This window comes from Lampetra fluviatilis, chromosome 3, assembly GCF_964198595.1.
Source record: "Lampetra fluviatilis chromosome 3, kcLamFluv1.1, whole genome shotgun sequence".
Taxonomy (NCBI): Eukaryota; Metazoa; Chordata; class Hyperoartia; order Petromyzontiformes; family Petromyzontidae; genus Lampetra; species Lampetra fluviatilis.
Window position 1 is genome coordinate 25,829,158 of NC_136277.1, and position 23,135 is coordinate 25,852,292.

Consider the following 23,135-nt stretch of genomic DNA (forward strand, 5'->3'; position numbering starts at 1 on the left):
ATTTGTTGGTGAATTAACTTTTTATAAATATTCCACATTATCACTCATGTAAAATCTTAGTGCGTTACAATTCTTTATAATTACACTAATTGACTAAATGTTATTTCGGTTGGGATCGAATGGCAGTTGGCGCCTGAAGACTCATAGCCGACATGTCGTTCAGTGTTGATTTTTAATTATTTGATTGTGCACACTTCCAAGCAATCTTATACAAATTGAAGCTTATTTAGCAACTTTAATAAAAATCTCAAGGTGCTTTACATCAATTACAGTGGGGGGTTGGGAGTGGGTTATTTGGTAAGTACATCATTCTCGCAGTGGCTTTTGACTAACCATCGAGCAAAGATGGTCACTGCATCGCACACTTTTTAGATGCGCTTCTGCGGCCGTCTAGAACGCGATTCCTTCCGATATCAGGAAGCAACTGGAGCTATGCACTTTTAAATATTCTAGGTTGAAAACTCATTTGTTCAGAACTGATTTTTGTGTTTAGTTTGTTGTCCTTCCCCCACACCTCCGATTAACAGGGTTGGCTATGTATGGTGCGAAATAAGTTCAACATGCATGCAAGAAGAATCCAACCGAACTGGACACCCTGACTGTAACTGCTTTTTAATTCTAGGTATGGAATTGCCCCAAGCGAAACGTCAAGCAGAACGCACGGTCTCTTTCATTCACCATCGCAAACCAAACGGGTAAGAATGCTCAGGGAGCGATTACCGGTATACGTGATATCGTCTTTACGTCTCCCGTAGCCAAGTGATCAGAACAGGAGCTGCCACGGTGTAATGGTTAGTGCTCCTGACATGCAAGCTAAAGGGCCACCAATCAGTTCAGCTGTTGTCTCCCAGCAAGTCAATTGAAACAACGGTGCAAGTTTTTTTTTTAAATCCCCCCTCCCGCCACCTCAATTCACTCACATCATTATTAATGTTCACATCACAAGTAGTCTAAACTAAACGATCCGCGACTGTGTGCGTGTGTGATGGGAGCGGTAGTGTAGCGGGTGGCGCGCCGTGCTACGAACCCGGCGACCCGAGTTCTATTCCTGCTCGCTGCCAACATCGGCGACGATTATCTGAACCGGTCCTAGGTCGACTCAACCTCAATGGAGTACCTGGTGCGGTGTGCAAACATCATCACTGGGGAGTCACAGGTAGCCGGGGCGTGCGTGGTGCTGGCCACCCACCCTCATCGTGTGCCACATGCCGGCCTTCATAGGCTGCTCGCTCACAGCACTTGCTCCTACAAGTCTGTTAAAGGCTACATGCGGATCTTTGTCTTTGAGGTGAAGTGTGGTGGGTACTCCCATCCCTTCCGTGTCTGGACAACATCAAAGAATGGACCAAGTACCCTAATAGTGTTTGCTTTTAATTGGAGGCCCTTCTGCCAGCAGTGGCATCAGAAAGCGACTGCCGCGGGTTCGAAGCGTTTGCCTCCTTTTACAAAGGCACATTGTTGTAGCGCACACGCGTATTGCAATTCAGATAGAGTCCAGTCTGGTGGCTGAGACAACCCTCGTCGATCTGACTGTTTGGTGTACAGCCTGGCAAAAAAGGAAGCTCCTCCACACCGTGGTTTAACACAAGATAGCCATCTTTGGGGCCATTGTAAAAGGTTTGTTCATTGCTGCCGTGAGCAGTTTGGATTAAAAAATAACGGCATGGTGTTTGTGGGGGGTGATAAATCCCCATAAAAGTGGGCACCAGTCAATTGGACGCGATTCGACTTCTGAGGTTGCTGAGCAGGAAGGGAGCCGTAATGGGAGCGTTTTGTCTTCTATTGCTGAATGGTGTGAAAGTGTAAGCGGAGGTGGCGGCTGTAGCAGGTCCGTGTCGTCGAGTGGTGGTTGCGACATCGCTGCGAAGGATGGGGGGTTTGTTGTGAGGATCTGATGGCAGTGGCACCAAGAGCGCTCTAACATTCGAAATATTTCATTCGTACTGGAGGAATCCGATGAGCTATGAAGCTTCTTTTGTTGCACAGATGTCCAGAAACGTTACAACAACAAACAATACAACAACAAACGCAACGGGAGTGAAAAGTATAGGAAAGAGTCGTGCTTTCGTTGTCGTTCTTGTTAGAATGCAGTTTAAAGTTTCCAATTGTTCCAGATATTGTTTGATGGGGCTTTGCTGGGGAGCCATGAAAGGCTGCAACTATAATGAGACCTATTGTTCACACACTGCCCGTGTTCCACAAAGGGGTCCAGTTATATCATCACGAACGCCAACAGGAACAACGCACAGATAGATATTTAATCACGCAGTTTCTCGGTTGAAACTAATACATCAATGCATCAAAACAAGTACTGTAATGGACAGAATACTGTACTTGACAGTGACGTGACCTTTTATTAAGTTCGCCTCGGTCTGAATGCGTGGACTTTTTTACACAGCTGTGATGTGACTGCTTAGACACGCATCATGCGGACCTTTTCAGTAAAACGCCTTGTAACCCAAGTAATCGGACAGCTGCTAATGCAACATTTTTATCTTGAAGTGAGACCGGCTTTTCTTTGTTTGCACAAGGTATGTTGGGTTTGTGCAACGCATGCATGTGAACTTATTTAAAGTTGGATGGGCTATTAAGATGAAATCAGAGAAGAGCATACTCGCGATATAAAACATTGCAGAATTTCGTTTAAAAAAAAAACCCTAGCACACGCGTCAATAACATTGCCCTTAAGAGGAAAATACTGTGTATATATAACGGGTAAAGTTTCAATCAATATTCCCTCTTCAGAGATGTTTCTCTGATGAAAAGATGGGCCATTACCCGAAACGTTGCCTTTTATAGAAACTCGTAGAGTATCCGTTGCTCTGCAGTAGAAGACGGCTGTCATTTTCATACTCTTCTCACGACCCAGTACTCGGAGCATTTAAAAGCAATCCCCTTTTTAATAATCTCGGGGATATTTGAATTGAATATTTTGGCAAGAGAATGACATAAATGAGCACAAACTGAAAAGTTACAGCAATTTTAAATGGACCGTGTCAGTCTTCTGTATGTGTCAGTCCCACCTCTTCCGTGTCGCTGTCTATTTTAGTCTACCGTTTAATTTCACTTCAATAGTTATTTATTTATTCCCATGGAAAATCCTGTTTAGCCAGTTACCCAGCTAGATTTTTACAGCCACTAACAAACAACAGGACTATTGTTGCGGTGGACAGGAGCCCAACCAGCAGCCTGCCAGGAAACTCAAGGCATAGATTATTTTTGTAAAGCTATATATTGTTTTCCTTTAGTCTCGTGTTATTGACGAACATGACTTTGTTATTTGTGCTTGTGCACCACTTCCAGGGAAATAAAACACATTTTAAATAAATATGTATATATCATGGGCAGAGTTTGGCGGGGGGGCACAAAGGGGGCATCGCCCCCCCTCCCAAACTGGACACCATTAATTTATTTTCAGGAGTTTCAAATTAAAATAAAAAAAACATTTTATGTACCCACGATTCCTGTGAGGGACAAAGTGAACCCCTGCCCCCCCCCTCCCCCCAAATATAGAAGTAAAACTCTATGGTATATATATATATTATTTTTACAACAGAATCATGAATCCACCTTTAAAATATTTCTTATATATTTTTTTGTCAAATGAGCAATGTACCATACCACACTTCACCCTATCACAGGACTACCGCCAAACGAGACCAGCCGTTCACGGACGCTGCCCACGAGCACTACGACCGGAGCAAGCTGGGCCAGAAGACGCAGGCCTTCAAGCGCTACGTGGAAAACTACCGCCGCCACATCTTCTGCGTGTTCGTCTTCTACGCTGTCATGGCCGGCGTCATGGTCGACCGCGCCTTCCGTGCGTATTGTGCCCCTCGTTACCAGCATGGGAATCTTCCACCGCCATGTGCATTCATCACCGAAGCCTTGGGTTGACAAATTAAGTGCGCCGCGTATATCCGACCCACCACATGTCCACCCTGACCAATTAACTGGCCGCACCCAAGTGCTGCATTTGTTCTTCCTTATTGCGAATCTAGAGATGTCCACCAATTTGACCTTTTCACATACAGTTTTTGGTCTAAATCTCAAGACACATTCGCTTACACAGTCAAGCAGATCCCCGTGTGTAAGGCGGTTTGTGCTTTATATTTGTCCAGTAACCTATATGTGGATGGTGTAACATCTTCCTATACCTTAGTTGCGAGTGAGTCGGCTACGTACTACATTTGTTGGATGGTCAAGAGTGTCAGTGGTCGTTCTACGTAGACACAGATCTGCACCATAGCAATATGAATGAGTACTGCACTGGCCCTTCCTTGCATCAGTAGGACAACAATGCAACCTCATTGGGTAAAATTATATTCAGGCCTCCAGATACTTTCTACAGATATAATGATCCACCTTCCTTATTGCGAATCAACAAATCACTGCGAGTCAGGGTGGCGACTGGATTCAATCATCAGTTTTTTTGTTGTTGTGGTGAATATAGTGGCCTCTCGTGGCTGGAGACTGCAGGGGGGATCACATGAACACATTATATACAACGCACTTAATAACAAAACGTTGCTCCTTACACATTCGATGTATAATTACTCCTCCCCCCATTCCCACCCATGTTTCTTGCAGATTACCCAGGAGATGCAAAAGACATTGGTATCCAGCAGGTAACAGAGGTTGGCATCAGGCTGGCTCGCGGCTCAGCAGCTGGAATTTGCCTCTGCTACTCGTTCATCCTCCTCACCATGTGCCGGAACATCATCACGGCGCTGCGCGAGACGAGGCTCAACCACTACATCCCCTTCGACTCGGCCGTGGAATTTCATCGCATGATTGCCATGACTGGCCTCGTTGTGTCCAGTGAGTTTTCAATCTGAAACCTTGTATACGACTCTCTGTTCGAAACCAGGTTACCTTCGTAAAATGATATTTGCTTGACAAGGCTCGATTATTATTTTTATACTGGGCTACGTTTTCTTCTTCTTGCAGCTCTGACTAATTGAATCAAGCATATACGGTTCTGATTTAACGAAAAATAATAAAATTATAATTATATGCAGAACTTCTTATACTTGACTATGGAAAAAGGGGGCACACAATGCACAAGAATACTTTTCATAATTGTTAATTGCTTCAAAATAATAATAATTTTCAATGTTCTTTCAGTCATGGGATTTATTTGACCATACTCCAGCATGGTGGTCAGTGCTGGTTGGTGAAGTTGGTGACCCAGGCATATCTCGGATATTTCTCGCCACTGATATTAGTTATTGTCTGGAATCGAACTCAGGTCGGCGGGTTCATCTAGCAGATACATTTGTATGTATAGTATTCTCTGGGTCATAAATCTCACTACCCCTGTACTTTAAAGCAATAGTTGGGAGGTGCATCTTATAATCAGTAGGTAGATGTTTGCATTACGTTATTTACACTAGGCACCAGTTTTTGGTGAGTTTCTTACTTTCTGGAGCATCTATTAATTCAGAGAATACGGTATACAGACATCTTTATCCATGAAATAGGCTCGCGTGAGACCACTTTACGTGGGTGGAAGTTTTGGAGGTCATGACGACCCACTGCCAGTCACACGCTTAAGTACTCTAGTAGTAGTATTACACCTATTACAATATGCACATTTCCTCCATATTTTTAGAATAGAAAGTTGGCGGCTCATCTTGTAATTTATTAAGCGTGTGTGTGTGTGTTTGACCATATTTGCATGACTTTAATGGCACCGGTCACGAGTTTTGGGGCTGCGTCATATGATATGGGTAAATGCAGCAAGTAATGGAAGTTTAATATCGGCGTCGCCTTGACCTGTTCTCTTTGTTCTCTTTTGCTCCATCAGTCGTGCACACCATTGGCCACGTGATAAACGTGTACTATTTCTCCATCATCCCGCTAAGCGTGCTCTCCTGCCTCTTTCCAAGCTGGTTTTACAACGACTGGTAAGTGTGGGTTTGAATAAATAAATCGATTGAATAAATCAATGGATTGAATAAATCAATTGATTGAATTAAACAATGGATTGAATAAATCAATTGATTGAATTAAACAATGGATTGAATAAATCAATTGATTGAATTAAACAATGGATTGAATAAATCAATTGATTGAATTAAACAATGGATTGAATAAATCAATGGTAAACGTTTATTTTGGTGCTTATTTTAACTTGTCTTGATGATGTGTCATGAATCTAACAATAATTCAGTCATGCAGTGATCATGATGTTTGACCTGGTGGGAACCCATTTAAGAAGAAAAGGTTTCTGTTGCCATGTAGCCCAACTCCATATGCAAATTTTTTTTACGAACATTTTATGGCCTGAAACTGACACCGGGGGATTTTACAAATGCTGGTGGCAGAATATGGAGCATTTTATTACTATTCACGATAAGGTTTGTCGTGAACCATTAATATTATACCGTGTTTACAGACGCAATAGTTTAAGTCTTCAAGTTTCATTTCCTTTAACCAGGTTCAAATGAACATCAAGAGATCAGGATCATCTTATTTGCCAGAGTGACCTGGGTCATAAAAATGGGACATATATCATGTTGACAATAGGAATGTTTATTGCTGCTCCTTGCCCCAGTCGTTATTCTGTAAAGATTTGTTTTTTAACAGCCACGGCATTGCATTGATATTAAACACCAGACAACCCCGTAAAATGACACTGTTAGTTAACATTGTTACAAGGTATCACCGCAGCATGCAAAGTATTTGTAAGAATTCTATAATCTCCCTGGTATACTATTTATTGAAATTTATAGTCCATAGATAATACACGACTGTATTTCCAAAATTAATTCGCTGGCATGTAATTGTAGATGCATATATTTTAAGTATTTATATTTTGTTCTTTAAAAAGGGTTTCCTTTACTCCTTATCACTATCAGGGCGTTTTGGTTTAATGCAACAATTATTGGCCCTGTTGTTAAAGGTCTTCTCATTGCTTACACTTGTATAGCCTCATTTAAACGTTTTTGTTTTATGCTCCAGGTCTGAAATACCTCCAAAATTCTACTGGTGGTACTTTCAAACAATCCCAGGTAAATACCGTACATCTGTGATTATATATTTAAATGCATCTGAATAAAAATATTGTATATCATAGAAATTCTGGCACCATATTTACGACGTATTTATCATAATAATAGTCCATGGTGAACTAGCTATCACGCATATTTATGATCTATCTGTAAAAGCTCTTTCGGAAAATCATTGTGAGAATTTGTCACCGTAAGTGGTTACCCATAAGCCATTTTCACGAAAATCATTTCGGTCTCTGAGCGCCGCTCCTGGTGTTTCGTGTTGCTGCCAACAGGCTTGACTGGAGTCCTCCTCCTGGTGGTCCTTGCGGTGCTCTACATTTTCGCCAGCCGCTTCTCCCGAAGCCACTCGTTCAACGCGTTCTGGCTGACCCACCAGCTGTACTTTGCGTTCTACATTCTGGTAGGCAACCAGTCCATCGTTTTAGGTTCAGGAAACCCGAATGGTCTGAGCGTGCTCATCAGGGAAGCGTGATCAGAGAAACTTGTGGGCAATCAAGGGCGAGTCCCTAACCCAACATCGTACGAACGTGGAGTTTCCGCTTTTGGCGGCTCAGAGAGCCACCAAAATCAATGTGCGCAAAACACGACGCTCGTTTGAGCAGGGAGACGGAGCAGAGAGATTGCAGCCACTACGCGCGGAAGGACCTAGAGGGGGGTTATTTGACCTCTGCGTTAGCAATGGCCGGACGTCACGGAGGAGGTGTGACTACCCACACTTTACCCCAACACATGCCACCTGCCAATTGACAGCGGCGTACCCATTTGTACTGGCTGGGCGGACAGAGGTGGCGGGGGTTGGAGGTGGGGTGGATTTAAGAAACTTGCCAATGGTTTCAATTGCCATGTCGGGAAATGCCACTGGACCAGCAACTTCTGGATTGCAATTCTGCATGTATGTATGATGAACTTCTTTCGCACCGCACGTAGCCAACCGTGCTAATTAGAGGTGTGGGAGTCTAGTGTAATCATGTCAGCATCCTTTAAAAAAAACAAATGTAAAGCACCATGTTTTCCTCTCTGTCATAGATGCTCCTGCATGGGAGTGTTGGTCTCGTCCAGAAGCCCAGGTTCTACATGTATTTTCTGCCGCCTGCCCTCATCTTCATGGGTGACCGGCTCCTGAGTCTCAGCCGACGCAAGGTGGAGATCGATGTTATTAAGGCTGAGCTTCTCCCCTCGGGTATGTTGTTCTCTTTGCATGCATGTTTTTGTTTGGTGTGATCTCGGTTTTCCTCTGCCCAATGGTTTTGAATGCAGAGCAATTGTCATTGGTCACGTCGCTTGTTCATGTGAGGCAATGGGGATGCCATCGATCACATCGACAAAGGTTGACTCGGTGCGATAAATATAATCCAACACGGTACTGTTTTTCAAATTAAATACAACTGTAGTACTGTTTAACAGTGTTACTAGTTAAACATGTCAGTGAAACAAAAAGTCAACCAGACAACCTAAAAGTGGAGGAATAAGGAGGTGGAGATTTACGTTCTGCCAAATAACTTTACATAAACTGCAGAGGGGAAGATTCTGACTACGTACATTGCAGTATTTTATATAATTTGAGGGACTTTCTTGTGGTCTAGATGCAATACACAACTACTATCACTATTTTGTGTAGAGATGGATATGTGAAGAAGTCATTTCTTATTTATGTTGAATTTATATTCTCCACAATGATGCGAATGATAACATTTGAGTAGTTTATCCCAATATTATTTTGTATCGAACAAGGACCCATACCATAAAAGAGAGGGCATTTGACTATAATATCAGCATTTCACCAGCATTGATTCAACCATCCCTGGCTCTGCTGTATGTCAAAACTGGCCCACAGTTTTGTTATCTTGAATCAAGGCTGCTGAAATTATACACTCCCAGAAGGCTGTGCAGCTGATGGGTTGTGTAAAAATACTTGAATTATTACGTGGATTGATGGATATGTGAAGGAGACATCGTCTGCTTATTTAGTTTACAATCACTGGGTCAGTTATGATGCGTCCTTGTTGATGATGCAGCACTAAGACCAAAAGTAATCCATCTTAAATTAAAAGTAGAAAAGATGTGTTGAAATTGGATATTGGTACGGTACCCCAAATACATTTTGAATTACGATAAATACCTGCCCTAAATAAATTATTCTTAATCAGGCTGAGTGCCTTATTAAGAAAATGTCAGATGAAGACAACATCGAAGGAATGGATGTCATCAACCATGCTTGGGTAGACTGCATCCTGGTGTTGGTGTTGCTTGTAAACTACTTTACCCGGCGCAAGCAAAACAAGGCTGACAAAAACGTATTGATTGCATACACAAATAAGTGTATATTGAGCTGTGAAATAATATCTAGATGACATCAATTCCAGCCATTCTCAATTCACCAATGGGTGAAGGCCTCCCCAAACCATGTTGGTCATAGATTTGTTTTTTTATTTTATATTAACCATATTTCATCACACTGGTCAGTATGAGTTGCTGATGGAAATGAGGATGGGGAACCACTTCTGGTACCGCTCACAGCTGTTGTAAGCCATGGCCGGAATTTCAAACTCGGGTTGTTTGCCAGCTTCATGGCGGAGCACACTAATTCCCCTGCACGGCCGTTCCACACCTGCATTGAGCTATACGCCAAAATAAATATTTAAGATCTCTCAATTTCTCATAAACGCAGCTGTTCTCTCTACCACTCCCACCCATATACATATTTTTTTGGCAGTTGCTTTATTGAACTATGTGCTCAGTGCCAATATTGAGAAAGCCCTGAAACCACGTTGCCACGGCTACCCTTGACAGATGGGTCCTATGTCGTGACACTTTGAGCATGTTAAGCAATGCAGACGTCATTTATCATAATCCATCAGGGTTCAGCAAAAATAATTACCTTACTCTCACGTGAAAATGCCAGAAGCAAAATCAATGTTGGGTAATTTGTGAGTTTCTTGCAATTACCTGAGTTCATTCTTATGATTTACGCTACACGGTAAAACCTCGTTATTTCGGTATTTAATCATTCGTAATTGGGGATATATACGGAGTATTAGTAATTCGGCATAAGCCGAATTGCCGTACCGAATGGTCCAATTTCGGCATACACGTCGAGCGACGCCACACACCACGATCAAAACAACGACTCAGTCTGGTGGCGACGCGCGTGGTGAGTGTTAGTTCAGTCCCGTCGCTTTGGACTTTACCTTGTTTGTGCACTCTGTGCAAGCCAACCCTCTCAGAAATGTCGTCTAGACGCACATCAATATGTAATAGGAAGGGATTGAAGTATACATCCCTTAGTCTGCGAGATAAATCAACAGTTGTGGATGTAATTGATGCAGGTGTGTCAATGCGTAGGGTGTGTGATGTGAAGAGTTTGGAAAACAAATTTTGAATAAAAAATGTATTGGGGCAGGAGGCACTGGGGACTACCATTGTACATAATTTGGGATATTGGATAAGGCCAGAGCCTCATATGTGTCGAATTAACAAGGGTTTATGGTATTGCAATTCATCACATCGCCACACACAACTTAGCCATTGTTTAATTCCATTTGGAAACAGTCGGGAATGCTCTTCTGGGAATTCTTTAGACACACCATATCCATCTGGCCTCATTTTGTCCTTTAAAAAAATAAACCTGTTAATAGGGTTATATAACTGATTACAGGAATACAATATAGGGTACATTAATGTCGGGATATGGATATGCATGATGTACCTTGTACTCATCACGAGTGCCTTATGCCACGTATCCATAGTCCAAGCATTCCAGAAACACCGAATAAGAAATCAATCCTTGAAATTAACAATTATATTACTACAGAGTGCTGTAAAATTCCATTTACCAAAATATTCGATACTCTTATTATAACTTTTCTGAGATATCTAACAATATTTCAATAACAGAAGCGAATCAAAAGCCTCACCTGGTTATGAGCAATTGCATCAGTTATTCATATTTTATGTTTTTCTGATGTGTGTTCAAAGTTGTACTGCGTGCTGTTCGGCACGACGTCCGACGTTTTGCTCCACGCGTGCTGGGAGCACCTGAGAACACCGAAGACACATCAGATAGCTATATAACACCTGTGGCAGTTGTAAAAACACGAGATTAATCAACAGTGCTTGTCTTGTTCAGGGGTGACTCACCTGGAGTTTAAACGGCCACACGGCTTCGAATACAAGTCGGGCCAGCTGGTGCGCGTGGCCTGCCTGAAACTGGGCCGTAGTGAATACCACCCGTTCACGCTCACGTCCGCACCCCACGAGAACACCCTGAGCGTTCACGTGCGCGCAGTGGGGCCCTGGACCACGCGACTCCGTGAAACCTACTCTCCAGACAACTCCAGGTCCTTTTCCAAGGTACATAATTTTACGTGCTAGAGAGGCAACTTATTAATAGTTTCCCGAAGATATATAGCATTATAATGATACTGCAACTGATTCTCTTAAGACACTATACAGAAACAGTGGAACAGGGGACACGCTGGAGGAATAGAAGCATGCTTATTTATTAGGGGAACTGCGGAGGCGAGATGTTAACTACCTCGTCTGGTATGCAAGGAGGTCGTGGGTTCGATTCAGATCCCGACCCTGACGCCTGCATATGGGGAATTTGCGGTGTCTCTCTCCCCGTCGTCCCGTGAAATTTTCTCCGGGTCGTCCGGTTTTCCCCTCCACATTTAGAATCAATGTCCGTTTTGAGTATGTTGTAGTTACATTTCGAGATGTGGCTGAAAAGACTGCCAGTTACATTTTGGATCATCTGCAATGATATGGCACACATTACAGTGTTCCTAACATGCCGTCTGTACGTGTGCAGATATACCTGGACGGTCCGTTTGGGGAGGGACACCAGCACTGGAATGATTTCGAGGTGTCCGTGCTGGTGGGAGGGGGCATTGGAGTCACTCCCTTTGCGTCCATCCTCAAAGACATTGTTCACAAGTCGTCGATCAATGCCCGGCTCATTTCCTGCAAAAAGGTAACAGGGTAATATCTGAAGTATCACATTCGTGATACAGCACTCATTAACCATAATAGAGGTTTTTGGGTTAGATCGCGTAAATTTAAATGTGTCGTTCAACCCACCACCAAGCGACAGCACACATGTGTGTTGGAGAGTAAAACCCACAACATTTACAATTCGGGTATGACGTTTCGCCAGTAAATACAAGTAGCATCATCAGACTCTTAGGTGAACTTGGCTACTGCATCAAGTTCACTTCATCAAGTTCACTTGATACAGTAAATTTAGCTGTGACGGTCCCACCTGAAGACGGAGACTTGTGTTGCCTCCGAAACGTCGTGATTTAATTGAGTTATTTTCATTTATTATTATTGTATTATTATTATTATTATTATTATTTTCTACCTACGTGACTTTACCGAAAAAACCTAAGAGTATGAATCCTTGCAGTCACGAAAGCTTCAAATCTAGAATTAGCATCATCAGGTGGGCAGCCAGAGTTGTGGAGAAATCCTCCTCCTCTGGTCTTAGAGGGATAAATGTGAAGTCGTCACTCGTGAGCCAATCTTGTGTGAAGGCCAGAGGGGGGGGGGGGGGTTAATGTATGCACATAAATTACTATGGCTATCCATGATCGGTTGGTAATGGATATGCACTCATTAAACCACAACTCTGTGTCCCAAAGCTTCAGAGAAATTGGAATGATGTTCTCTTGAAATGAATGCATTTGTATTAATATTCACGTTGAAACGGGTGTGCCATTCTCGACCAGGTGTACTTCATTTGGGTGACGCGGACCCAACGGCAGTTCGAGTGGCTGACAGACATCATCCGGGAGGTGGAAGAAAACGACAAGAACGACTTGGTGTCCACGCACACCTACATCACGCAGTTCGCCGAGAAGTTTGATCTGCGCACAGCCATGCTGGTATACAGCACACGTTCTGAGATGACGCCGCAGTGCACTTTCAGTCGCTTGATTTGTTCATTTGCTTGCCAAGGGATACAATATCTGGTTTGCAATGTATAGCCTGGTAATGTCGTCTGAAATAACAAATGACTGCTATCTGTCAATCCACTGCTGGATGAAGGGCTCTCCGTGCCTGACTGGCTGTTCTAGCGTCATCAGACGTGGACATCATCTCGTCTCTGTTAGGTGTCCCACGGGGTTCTGTTCTCAGGACCCCATTCCCTTTGCAGCTTACCTGTTTCCAGTAGGCATGCTCATACAGAGTTTCGGTGTAAACGTATCCGTACATCAACATGCTGATGATAATGTGCTTGAGCTTTACAACACTGGCTGATGCTCAACAATCCACAACTCAACCCCTCAATATCTTAAGGCTATGATCCGCGGAGCTCGTCAGAAGTTACGACGTCTGAACGTGCCAGTTTCCATTCGTCGTGGCCGGCAGTCCCATAAAAAAAACACGTAGCAATCTCAAATTGCTGGGTATTACACTCGACAAACATCTCAGCTTTGAATTGCGTATCAGCGAGTTCATCTGGTCTTGCAGGTTTCACACCTGAGCTCTACGTTATATTCAGAAATTCCATAGATAAGAACGTCTCACCACAGTGGCGAGATTTTAAGTACCTCGCCCGGTATGGAGGAAGTTGTGGGTTTGATCTCGACCCAGACGCCTGATGTATATTTGGAGTTTGCGGTGTCTCTCTCCCCGTGGTCGTGTGGATGTTTGTCCATGTCCTTCAGTTTTTCACCTCCACATTTAGAAACATGCATTTAGAGTATTTGCCTGCTATACATTTTCACGTGATAAGCCACTTCGTTGAGCTGTCATTTGTGGCTACATCGCTTCTGAAAAAGAGCTATGTAGCTCAGTGGGCCTTACCTGGTAGAATTAAAAAAACCTTTTTTAAATGAAATTAGTGAATTCCATCGCATGTAGTCTCAATGCCACATGCCTTGATAATTATTGCAACTCTGTACGATGCGGAGTTCACGATAGCCTCGGCAAACATCTTCAGCTTCGTGAAAGCACCCTCCTCGCAAGTCGTTTGCCTGGCCCCCCACCTCTCACAACCTCTTCAAACCTTTTTAAGGAGCCACATTGGTTAGCGGTGCATAAGAGAGTCCATTTCAAGATCACAGTGTTTGCTTTCATAGCTAAGACAACCGGTCAACCAACGTACCTGAGCAATGCCATCCACCCATATGTAGCATCAAGAGACCTACGCTCATTTAGTATGGACCTGCTGCTGCTACTGCTGTGTGAAATCTACTCGGCTTAGGACAGCAGAGCTGAGCTTTTCATCTGCAGCTCTGATGGTCTGGAACAGTCTGCCAACTGAAGTCCAGTCAAACCATGACAATCGGTGTTTCTAAGACCAGACTGTAAACGTGTATTTTTTTCTTCTGTTCAGTTTAATTTAGTTTTCTCAATGCGATTCGTGTTTCCGTCTGGAAGAGTCTGCCAACTGAAGTTCAGTCAGGCAGCAGCGACAATCTTTTTTTTCTAAGACCAGAGTAGAAACATTAATTTTCTCTTATGTTCAGTGTAATTTTCTCAATGCTATTCGCCCTTTAATCTCAGCTTTTTGTTGAATATGGCGCGTTATAAATCTTGGATTGATTGATTGTCGTTGATTGTTGGTTGTGTGACCATACCTCATCATACTGACGGTTGTGCAGGAACGGTTCAGATATCACTCCAAGCCAACTTTCGTCATGGCCTTGCAATCAAACTTACTCTCGGCGTTCAGATTTCTAATACCATGTGCTAACAAGTGTGCCACTGCTCTACCCACACATAGTATACTCTTAATAGCATATTTGCATTTGCTACTGAATATACATTGCCAATGTTTGAAGATTGTCAGTCTTCTGACTGCTTGTTTACAATGAAGCCTTTGTTTGAAAAGCTATGTCAATAATAGTAAAAATGTTATGCTGATCCAAGTGTTGTATTAAAAAATGGTTTACTTCATGGGCTCTTCTCTAGTTTAAGTAAACTGAAACTTGTTGTATATTAACAGCTAATTTGATTCATTATTTGTCAACGTCTTTAAATGCAATTGATGTAACGTAGAGACACACGAGTACACTGAGGGAAAATATTACTATAACGACTGGCAAATGTATTCTTTTTTTTGTTAACTGCGAATATGTTTTACGTGAAATGGTCTTTTAAATTTTTTTTTTATGGAAAATGTGTTGTGCTTTGTAATCTGTGTCACAATAATTTCATAACCTAACACTGCTCTTTCACCTTCTTTCCTGCAGTACATCTGCGAGCGTCACTTCCAGAAGGTGTCCAACCGCAGTCTGTTCACGGGCCTTCGCTCCATCACGCACTTTGGCCGCCCGCAGTTTGTGCCCTTCCTCAACTCCCTGCAGAATCTGCACCCGAAGGTTTGTCTTCATTTACCGACAAGTATTTTTGCATTCATGAGTTTGTTTTGGGCACGCCTAACTTATTAATTAGCCACCCAAACTCATTACGCATTGCCGTTGAGTACCGTGAGTAAAGGCTCATGAAAAACAAAAAAAAATGGACGTAGCACTCTTCATCAGCCCAATGGCTTTTTGAAGCAAAATGCTTTTTGATCATTATAATATTGATCCTTTCCCCGCACCTTCCATTAGCACGGTTGTCTACATGCAGTGTGATAGTCGGCTGATGGACAAAATTTTTTTTTTAAATAATTTTGCTACATTCCTTTAATGCACCTTTTATAGACTCATGGGTTAACCTAAAATTTAAAGTGAATCGTCAAATGTTTTCACTGCTCAAATAAGCACGGGGCAGTCCTCGTCTCATTTGATGGACCTGCACCCATAATGGAAATTTCACGTGCATATGGCAGTAGAGAGTCTATATATAGGATTATAGGGTACAATACAAGTACAAAAATCCCCCCTATAGTCTTAACAGAATGTAAGGGCAAGTGCTGTTAGCGAGCACCTATGAAGGCCGACACGGCACACGAGGGGGTGGGTGGCCAACACCACGCCCGGCCGCCTTTGTCTCCCGAGTGGCGATGTTTAAACATCGCACCAGGTACTCATGTGAGGCTGAGTCGAACTAGGGGAGGCCCAGGATCAGTTCAGATAATCGTCCCTGGTGTTGGCTGTGAGCAGGAATCGAACCCGGATTGCCAGGTTCGCAGCGTTCTAACTGCTACACTACCGCTCCCCACTACCGCTGTATAGGATACCCACTGTTGATCTCCCACACACTGGTACTCATTTTATGGATGTAAAACGGACTGTGTGAATGCCACGCTGGGAATTGAACTCTTTGTGTTCTGTTTGAGTTGAGTTAAGGACATAAAGTACATTATTCACAATGAATCCTGACCACACTAATCAATGTTAGTGCAGCTCTCCATGTTGTGACCTGCAGAATTATGGGCCAAGTGTCCTCGTTGTTGGTCTGAGTGGTTCTCTAAACTGAAGTGGTTCTAGCCGATGTGCCACCTATGTTTGAAGAGTTAAAATGTGTTTTGTAGGCCCAATTTTACTTAACTGCCCATGCAATCGTGACCAATATTATTGTCCTGATAACTTACATCAAAGTTATGATTTTTACATTCTTGTCAGCGCTGAGCATGATGTATTTTATATGCAATACATGTTTTCTGTTTTAGGTTGGGAAGATCGGCATTTTTAGCTGCGGACCTCCGGGTCTTACGAAGACCGTTGAGAAGTCTTGCCGCCAGTTAAATGGTCATGATCAAACCCTCTTTGTCCACCATTACGAGAACTTCTGATTTCACAATTTGCACTCATTGCAGATGCAAGATACATTTTGGTCACGAAATATAAACCCCACGTGTATCAGTAACCAAATGATTCACTTGCTGGTCATGAAACCCGTTTTAGAATGTTTACGTTATCACAAGCGGTACACTTTAAACATCAGTTATGTTGTGATCTTTTATTTTGTTGCGTTAATTTGCAGTCAGAGGATAAGCAGAATAATATTTCGTGAAAACAAGGAGTCTTTTCAACGTACAGTTAGGTTTGGTTTTAACTATCAAGTAATAATGCGCACATGCTCACATCAAGACTACATTCTAAAACTACGTTTTGATGTGGTCTGATAGTCGGACTCATACTGGAGTTAAATATTGTAGGTGTTATTGTCTGCCTTTTTAAATGATGTAGTCACATTTTACAGACGTGGGCGAGAAGACGGGCAGCTACAATTGGGATAATTTGTAGCAATATAACACGCAAGACCGCACCTCCAATTAGCACACGGTTGGCAATGTTTGGTGCGAAAGAAGTTAAACATATGCACATACATGACAGTGTGTTCTTACCATGTTGTCTGTGCTCGCGCAGATATCCCTGGATGGTCCGTTTTGAAAAGGTCCCCATTTTGTTCCATTGCTTCATTCCCTTTGTTTCTCCGACGTAGAATTGGCCTGCATTTTGTGTTCAATTATCAGTCTCACTCTCTTTTTTTTGCAATGGGTTTTATTTTGAAACAAATCTAGGCAACATCCAATTTCAGTCTCATCTCTTCCACTGTCTTCCTCTGCTTTCTATTCAATTCTCTCAGTTTGGACTCTGTAGTTTATTCTGTCCATCTCTCGTAGGTTATTTACATGACCAGTCATTGTCCATTTCCACCTTGTTTAGTAAGAATGAATGAATAAATATAAGGTTTTTAAAAGAGTGAATTATTGTATACGTTTCGCAATGTATGTTTCACACATTTCCTAAAACGTATGCTCATATATGAGGTCACACTTTCACACTGCACACGTTTGTTACAATTTGTAACGCAATTTGTGATTTTTTTTCACTGCGCTGCAATTATGACTAACCTACATTTTGGTTTTATTTTGGAAATAAAAGTGAAAAAAAAGATGTACAGTATGTTCGACAATTTATTTAAAATATCTATTTTTAGAACGTGATTATAAGTATTGTAATTCATGCCGTGTGAACGCATTTTGAAAACACTGTTCTGTAATTGTTGATTGCATTGAATAGTTGCAAACCTAGTGTGGTTCGTGCTTAATGTCTATGATGTGCTAATAAGCAAATCTTATCACATACATCTTAAATAAAAAAACATTTTAATGATGTGCATATGCTTTGAATTATGCCAATGCTTGCAAAATGGTATTTCTAGAAAGGATACGCAATTTTGAGAACCCTAATTTGATGTAGAAGGCAATAGGACGTGGGCTCTATATATAAGCGAGAAGGGACACTGATAAAGCTCGATTCGTCATGAATTGAGACCTACTACAGACGAGACGTAGTGAAAGAGACAATGGAAACAATTGTGAAGGAGCCAGTGAAGGCAGTAATGTCAACATTTGAATGAAGTCATCCGCCTTCAATATTGGTGGTGAATAATTTACAATGAAGGTTATGAACCTTTTTTCATGTTTATATCAGCATAGTATCAGCTTGGGGAGTGATGTTGGACATCATTGGTGAGTCATACTTGAACCATTCTTCGGCTTCCCTTCACCAATATCGTGTAGTCAGATAACCCCAATGACCGACCCAATGATTTCATCCAACAGTGCACTGACAAAGGACTGCAATGTATTATTTCTCGCAACGGGAAAAACATTTTAAATAAAAAAAAAGACGAGTTATATTGACATATGCAGTACTCCGCCACGCAATGGCAAGTAAAAACATTCAATCGAAAACATTTCGAACGATTAAATCAATCTCGGCCGAGACCTCTGCACCTGGCTTTCTTGAGACAAACACACCTCAAAAAAGTGGCCATTCTCAACCCCTTGGGGTTTAAACAAACACAAATAAAACGGTCTCCTCGCACGTGGCCAATAGTGCTGTTGGTGACCAAAGAAAGCCAATTCGTCTCACAAGGGGGGTTAGCAGGGCCAGGAACTCGCTTTCCCACCCACGCCTTCGTCCCCAAACATGGGCAAGTCGCCTACATACCAAGACAAAGTCCACCCCCCCCCCCCGTGTAGCCATTTACATGGCTGTTGGAGCAAGGGGTGTTGGCATCTATGAATAACATCGCTGGCTCACGTTTTGGTTGTTGTGGCTAAATACAAACGCCCATCTTTTTCTCCCCGGTTTTGATAAATGAACCTTTATGGCGGTACCACGGGGTAACCATAGTACCACGGCTCTCGCATAATGTCCGTGAAGCAGTCATTTTTAGTCTGTTGATGGTCGGCGATGCGGCAATCGACTCGTCTCGACGAGCCTGTACACCATGCACTATTCAAAGTTGCAATTTTCGAGAACAGATTTTTAATGCTCATGTTTGGCGTTTCGACATCGCGGAGTGGCACCGATTTCGGATCGATTGGTAACCCAGTCGCGGAGTTAAGTAACACCCCTGGAAGAAAATAGTGTCCCAGAAATAAAATATTTAATTGCCTCGGCCAGTTTTGTATTATTTGGTATCTCGGGGTACCGCCATAAGGATCATTTGCACACGGCACGAGGTACTCGTTTGAGGGTGAAACGACCGAGGGCAAGCCCAGGACCAGTTCGGATCATTGCAACTGATGTTAATCGCGGCCAGGAATCGAGCTCAGGTTGCAAGATTTGTGACGGATATGATCAGACACGTAACCAAATGCATTGCTAGCCAGTTACCGTTGGGAAAAGCTATTTGCACACATCTTTGGTGAAAAACGTGAGCAAATGTAACACAATTTTAGTTTGTTCTGTTTCCTCTCGACCAATGACTCAGCCCCTTAATACGTACGCATCTTTCTACTATTGATGGTGCAATATAGCGTTGCATATGCGACTCACTGTGGACTGAGATAAAGACAGATTTGTGAATAGTCGAACATGTGAGCATTTCTTTAAAAGGACAGTTACCCCATGCTGTTCAGGGTGGATGTTTGATAGCACACTGTGTAACAAGAAATATTTAATTTGTTCCTGGGTAGTAAGTGTTATTTCCTAATTGCTCATGCCTCAAAAGTACAGAAAATGGCTATTATTGTCCACAAACTTTGCTTTTGTGACCAGGACATTGATATTTTGAAATGTACCTATTTTCAATGCGAAAACGTGTGCATTTGTGTCATTCCTTCACGTAAAGTCCTGGTCACAAAAGCAAAGTTTGTGGGGAATAATAGCCATTGTCTGTACCTTTGAGGCATAAGCAATAAGAAAATTGCACTTACTACCCAGGAACAAAAATCGTGTTAGATAGTGTGGTCGGATTTGTGACCTACAGAACAATAAAGCTCCTCTTATCTCTGACTCGCTTATCCACGACTCGTATAATTTACGGCTCAGAACTGATCCGTAAAACTCCTGTTATTCGTGGATGGATACTTCCCATTTTCAAAGTGTTCACTACGAGTGCTTTCTGTTGCGTATCCTCCGTGGATAACAGGAGATGCATTTCTGTATAGGACAATGTCGCATATATAACCATGACGTCTATATGCCCTGAATGATTCACCAAACTTACAAGTTCATTTTGTTTAACCTGCAGGCGAGAACTCAAGAGACCGGGACAGTCCAATTTGCAACAGTGATCTGAGTCACCAAAAATGACTGAATAAAAAAAGAATTAAACTAAAATGTGTCAATGCCGCAAAAAGAAAACAGAGAGAGAGAGAGAAGAAGAAAAACTGTGTCACGTGAAAAAAATAGAAAATATTGCAGAAACATCATTGCATGTAAATTTATACGTTCTATTTAGCATAAATCGACTCAAATTATGTTATTTTTAGAATGCTAAAATTACAATAACGAACCGAGTTACAGAAACGTAATAGATGTAGAGTAACTATTGTACTGGTATGTAAACCGACAACCACCCACAGTGAGTGCAGTATTTGCACCTGGCGTAACTCATTTTCTCTACGTACTCACAAATCCAACCTTTTGAAAACCAGGATTTTTTTTTGTTTTATTTAAATGTTGCTTGCATTTTCTTTTGCCACTCAAATGGAGTGAAGCATTTTCCCCCATGTTTAAACCCAGTCTGTGTCCAGTCACCTACCACTTGTGGATAAATTTTCACAACGATCAACACCTTCTATACATGACATTACATTGCGGGAGAAAAGTGCACACTTCAAGTTTACAATCGTGTGGTTTTTTTGACCGTGTGAAGGCGTTGGACAGCGTTTATTTATTATTGTTTTAAAAGGTTTTATTTTTGTAAGACGGACACTCTTTTCTTTATTGTCAAATATTTTTTATATATATATATAAAACTGAAGTAGACATTAAAACAATTCACCAAGGATTTTCATTTGAGTTTAATTGGCAGTGACATTTCAATTGATGGTAACGTGTCAGTAGGGATGAGTTTTGGATTTTACATGTAATCTAGGATTGAAGCTTTCGTGACTGCAGAAATTATACTCACTGTTTTTTGTCGGTAAAGTCACGTATGTAGAAATAAAATTTAATTTAAATCAATTAAATTAAAACGTCGTGATTTATTTTAATTACATTTTATTTATTTAAATGTTATTTTATTTCTACATACGTAATTTTACATGTCATATTTTGGATTATTAAGGACAATATCAGATATTTTTTGGAGTTTGCATAATTTTCCTCAAGTACTATTCCTAAATGTTTTCGTGCTAAAATTCGTGACCTCACCCGATGCCACGTGACGCCACTTTTCGCATGAAAAGCAACGTTTTCGATTCGAGACGAAAACAAGTTTCAGATCATCTGAAGTTTCATATCTGGTCCTCTGATTTTCAGATTTTTCATATCCCTAAAGTGTCATCAAAACTTGCTTCTAAATGATAACCCCTTGTAAGCACGATCGACACGAGCTAAGTAGGAGTATATGAGGCGACTGGCACTTGAGTGTGACCGCTGTACTTGGTGACTCTTTTCGAATGGAAAACAATCTAAAATCACACTGGCGAAGGATAATTTTAAATTGGTTTCTTTGAATGAAGATGATATCAATTGTGCGTATCAAAGGGCTTCACATCCACACCTAACTTTTGTTGTTAAGACTCGTGAATGAGATGCAATTGAGAAACCAGGGAAGCAAATCAACATTTTAAAGTGGATGTTCATTTACATGCAATGCGCAAAAAAACCTCGCGCGCATGCACGTACACCAGGTACAAACATGTGAATGAAGTACGACTTTTGCACAGCGCAACTAAAATAGTGTAAAATAATATATATTGTCACTGTTGCTTGAGTAAAGTGTAATTAGTGTAGCGTAAGGTGTCCGTTATAGGTTAATATTTAGAAAGGAGTTTGAATTGCGTGACTAACTGCTGGGGTAATGTGAAAGATAATAATTACATTGTTCAGCCCCATTGATGGAGGTAGACCTCATTCCGTGTTCGTCGTCAGGGTTGTTTTCCCATACTTCACCAAGTTGGTCAATGTGGGTTGAGGTGTCACTCTCAACTTATCTGAACCATGGTCGGAATTTAATTAATTTTGCCAGCTTGGTAGCCCAGTGAGACAGCGATCGCGCCACCAAAGGACCCCTGAAATAATCAAGTGTATGCCAAAACAACAAAATTTCACGAGCCATTTTCCACAGCACAGAATAAAAACCACACCTAATAATAGATCACGACGTCGTGATCTATTATTCTTTCTACCAAAAACTTTACCGAAAGAACTAAAGAGTTTGCATTCCTGCAGTCACGAAAGCTTAAAATCAAGATTAATATGTTGTTATCAACACCATGGCTGATGTGTGCAAGACAGATAAAAGTCATACGATTAAATCTTAATACTGCTCTGTGTGTAGAGTTATGCAACACACTGCACACATACCATGTAACACAAAGGCGAAGCAACTAAGAGCTGTGGGTTTGCAGGACGAACAGAAAATCCATCACGTTATGGACAATGTTTACAAAAAAACGAAAGTAAGAAAATGTTATATTTGAAAAAAAAATGTACGAATACATTTGCAAAAAGTCCACATGGCTTGGATCAAACACGTCCAGTCCAGTGAGTGGAAAAGGCACACTTTAGTCACGTTGGTGGGTTCATGCAACGGGCTTCCGTGAGGATTTACATTTGTTACCTGGATGGATGATGGTGTAGTTGACCTCTGGACTTACAATCCAGAGGCCACTGTTTCGATCTCCCAGCGCAGCAGTTGAAACAATAGGTACGTGTATTGATTCCCCCTGCTTCAGTCCACCCAGTAGTATAAATGGGTAAACCACAGTTAGTCAATCGGCAGGTCACGTGTGGTGAAGTGTGG

General features: G+C 41.9%; 1 protein-coding gene across 1 annotated transcript in view; it reads left to right on the forward strand.

The window, feature by feature from the left end:
• Positions 1 to 17,893, forward strand: part of LOC144949549 (dual oxidase 1-like) — a 41,853-nt gene extending 23,960 nt beyond the window's left edge. The window contains exons 22-33 of the mRNA XM_078879479.1: positions 623 to 695; positions 3,642 to 3,820; positions 4,591 to 4,821; positions 5,810 to 5,909; positions 6,967 to 7,016; positions 7,292 to 7,419; positions 8,046 to 8,199; positions 11,146 to 11,369; positions 11,830 to 11,991; positions 12,749 to 12,904; positions 15,221 to 15,349; positions 16,588 to 17,893. Of these exons, the coding sequence (XP_078735605.1) occupies positions 623 to 695; positions 3,642 to 3,820; positions 4,591 to 4,821; positions 5,810 to 5,909; positions 6,967 to 7,016; positions 7,292 to 7,419; positions 8,046 to 8,199; positions 11,146 to 11,369; positions 11,830 to 11,991; positions 12,749 to 12,904; positions 15,221 to 15,349; positions 16,588 to 16,710 (1,709 nt within the window). The 3' untranslated portion in view covers positions 16,711 to 17,893. The remainder of the gene's footprint in view (positions 1 to 622; positions 696 to 3,641; positions 3,821 to 4,590; positions 4,822 to 5,809; positions 5,910 to 6,966; positions 7,017 to 7,291; positions 7,420 to 8,045; positions 8,200 to 11,145; positions 11,370 to 11,829; positions 11,992 to 12,748; positions 12,905 to 15,220; positions 15,350 to 16,587) is intronic.
• Positions 17,894 to 23,135: the final 5,242 nt, after the last annotated feature.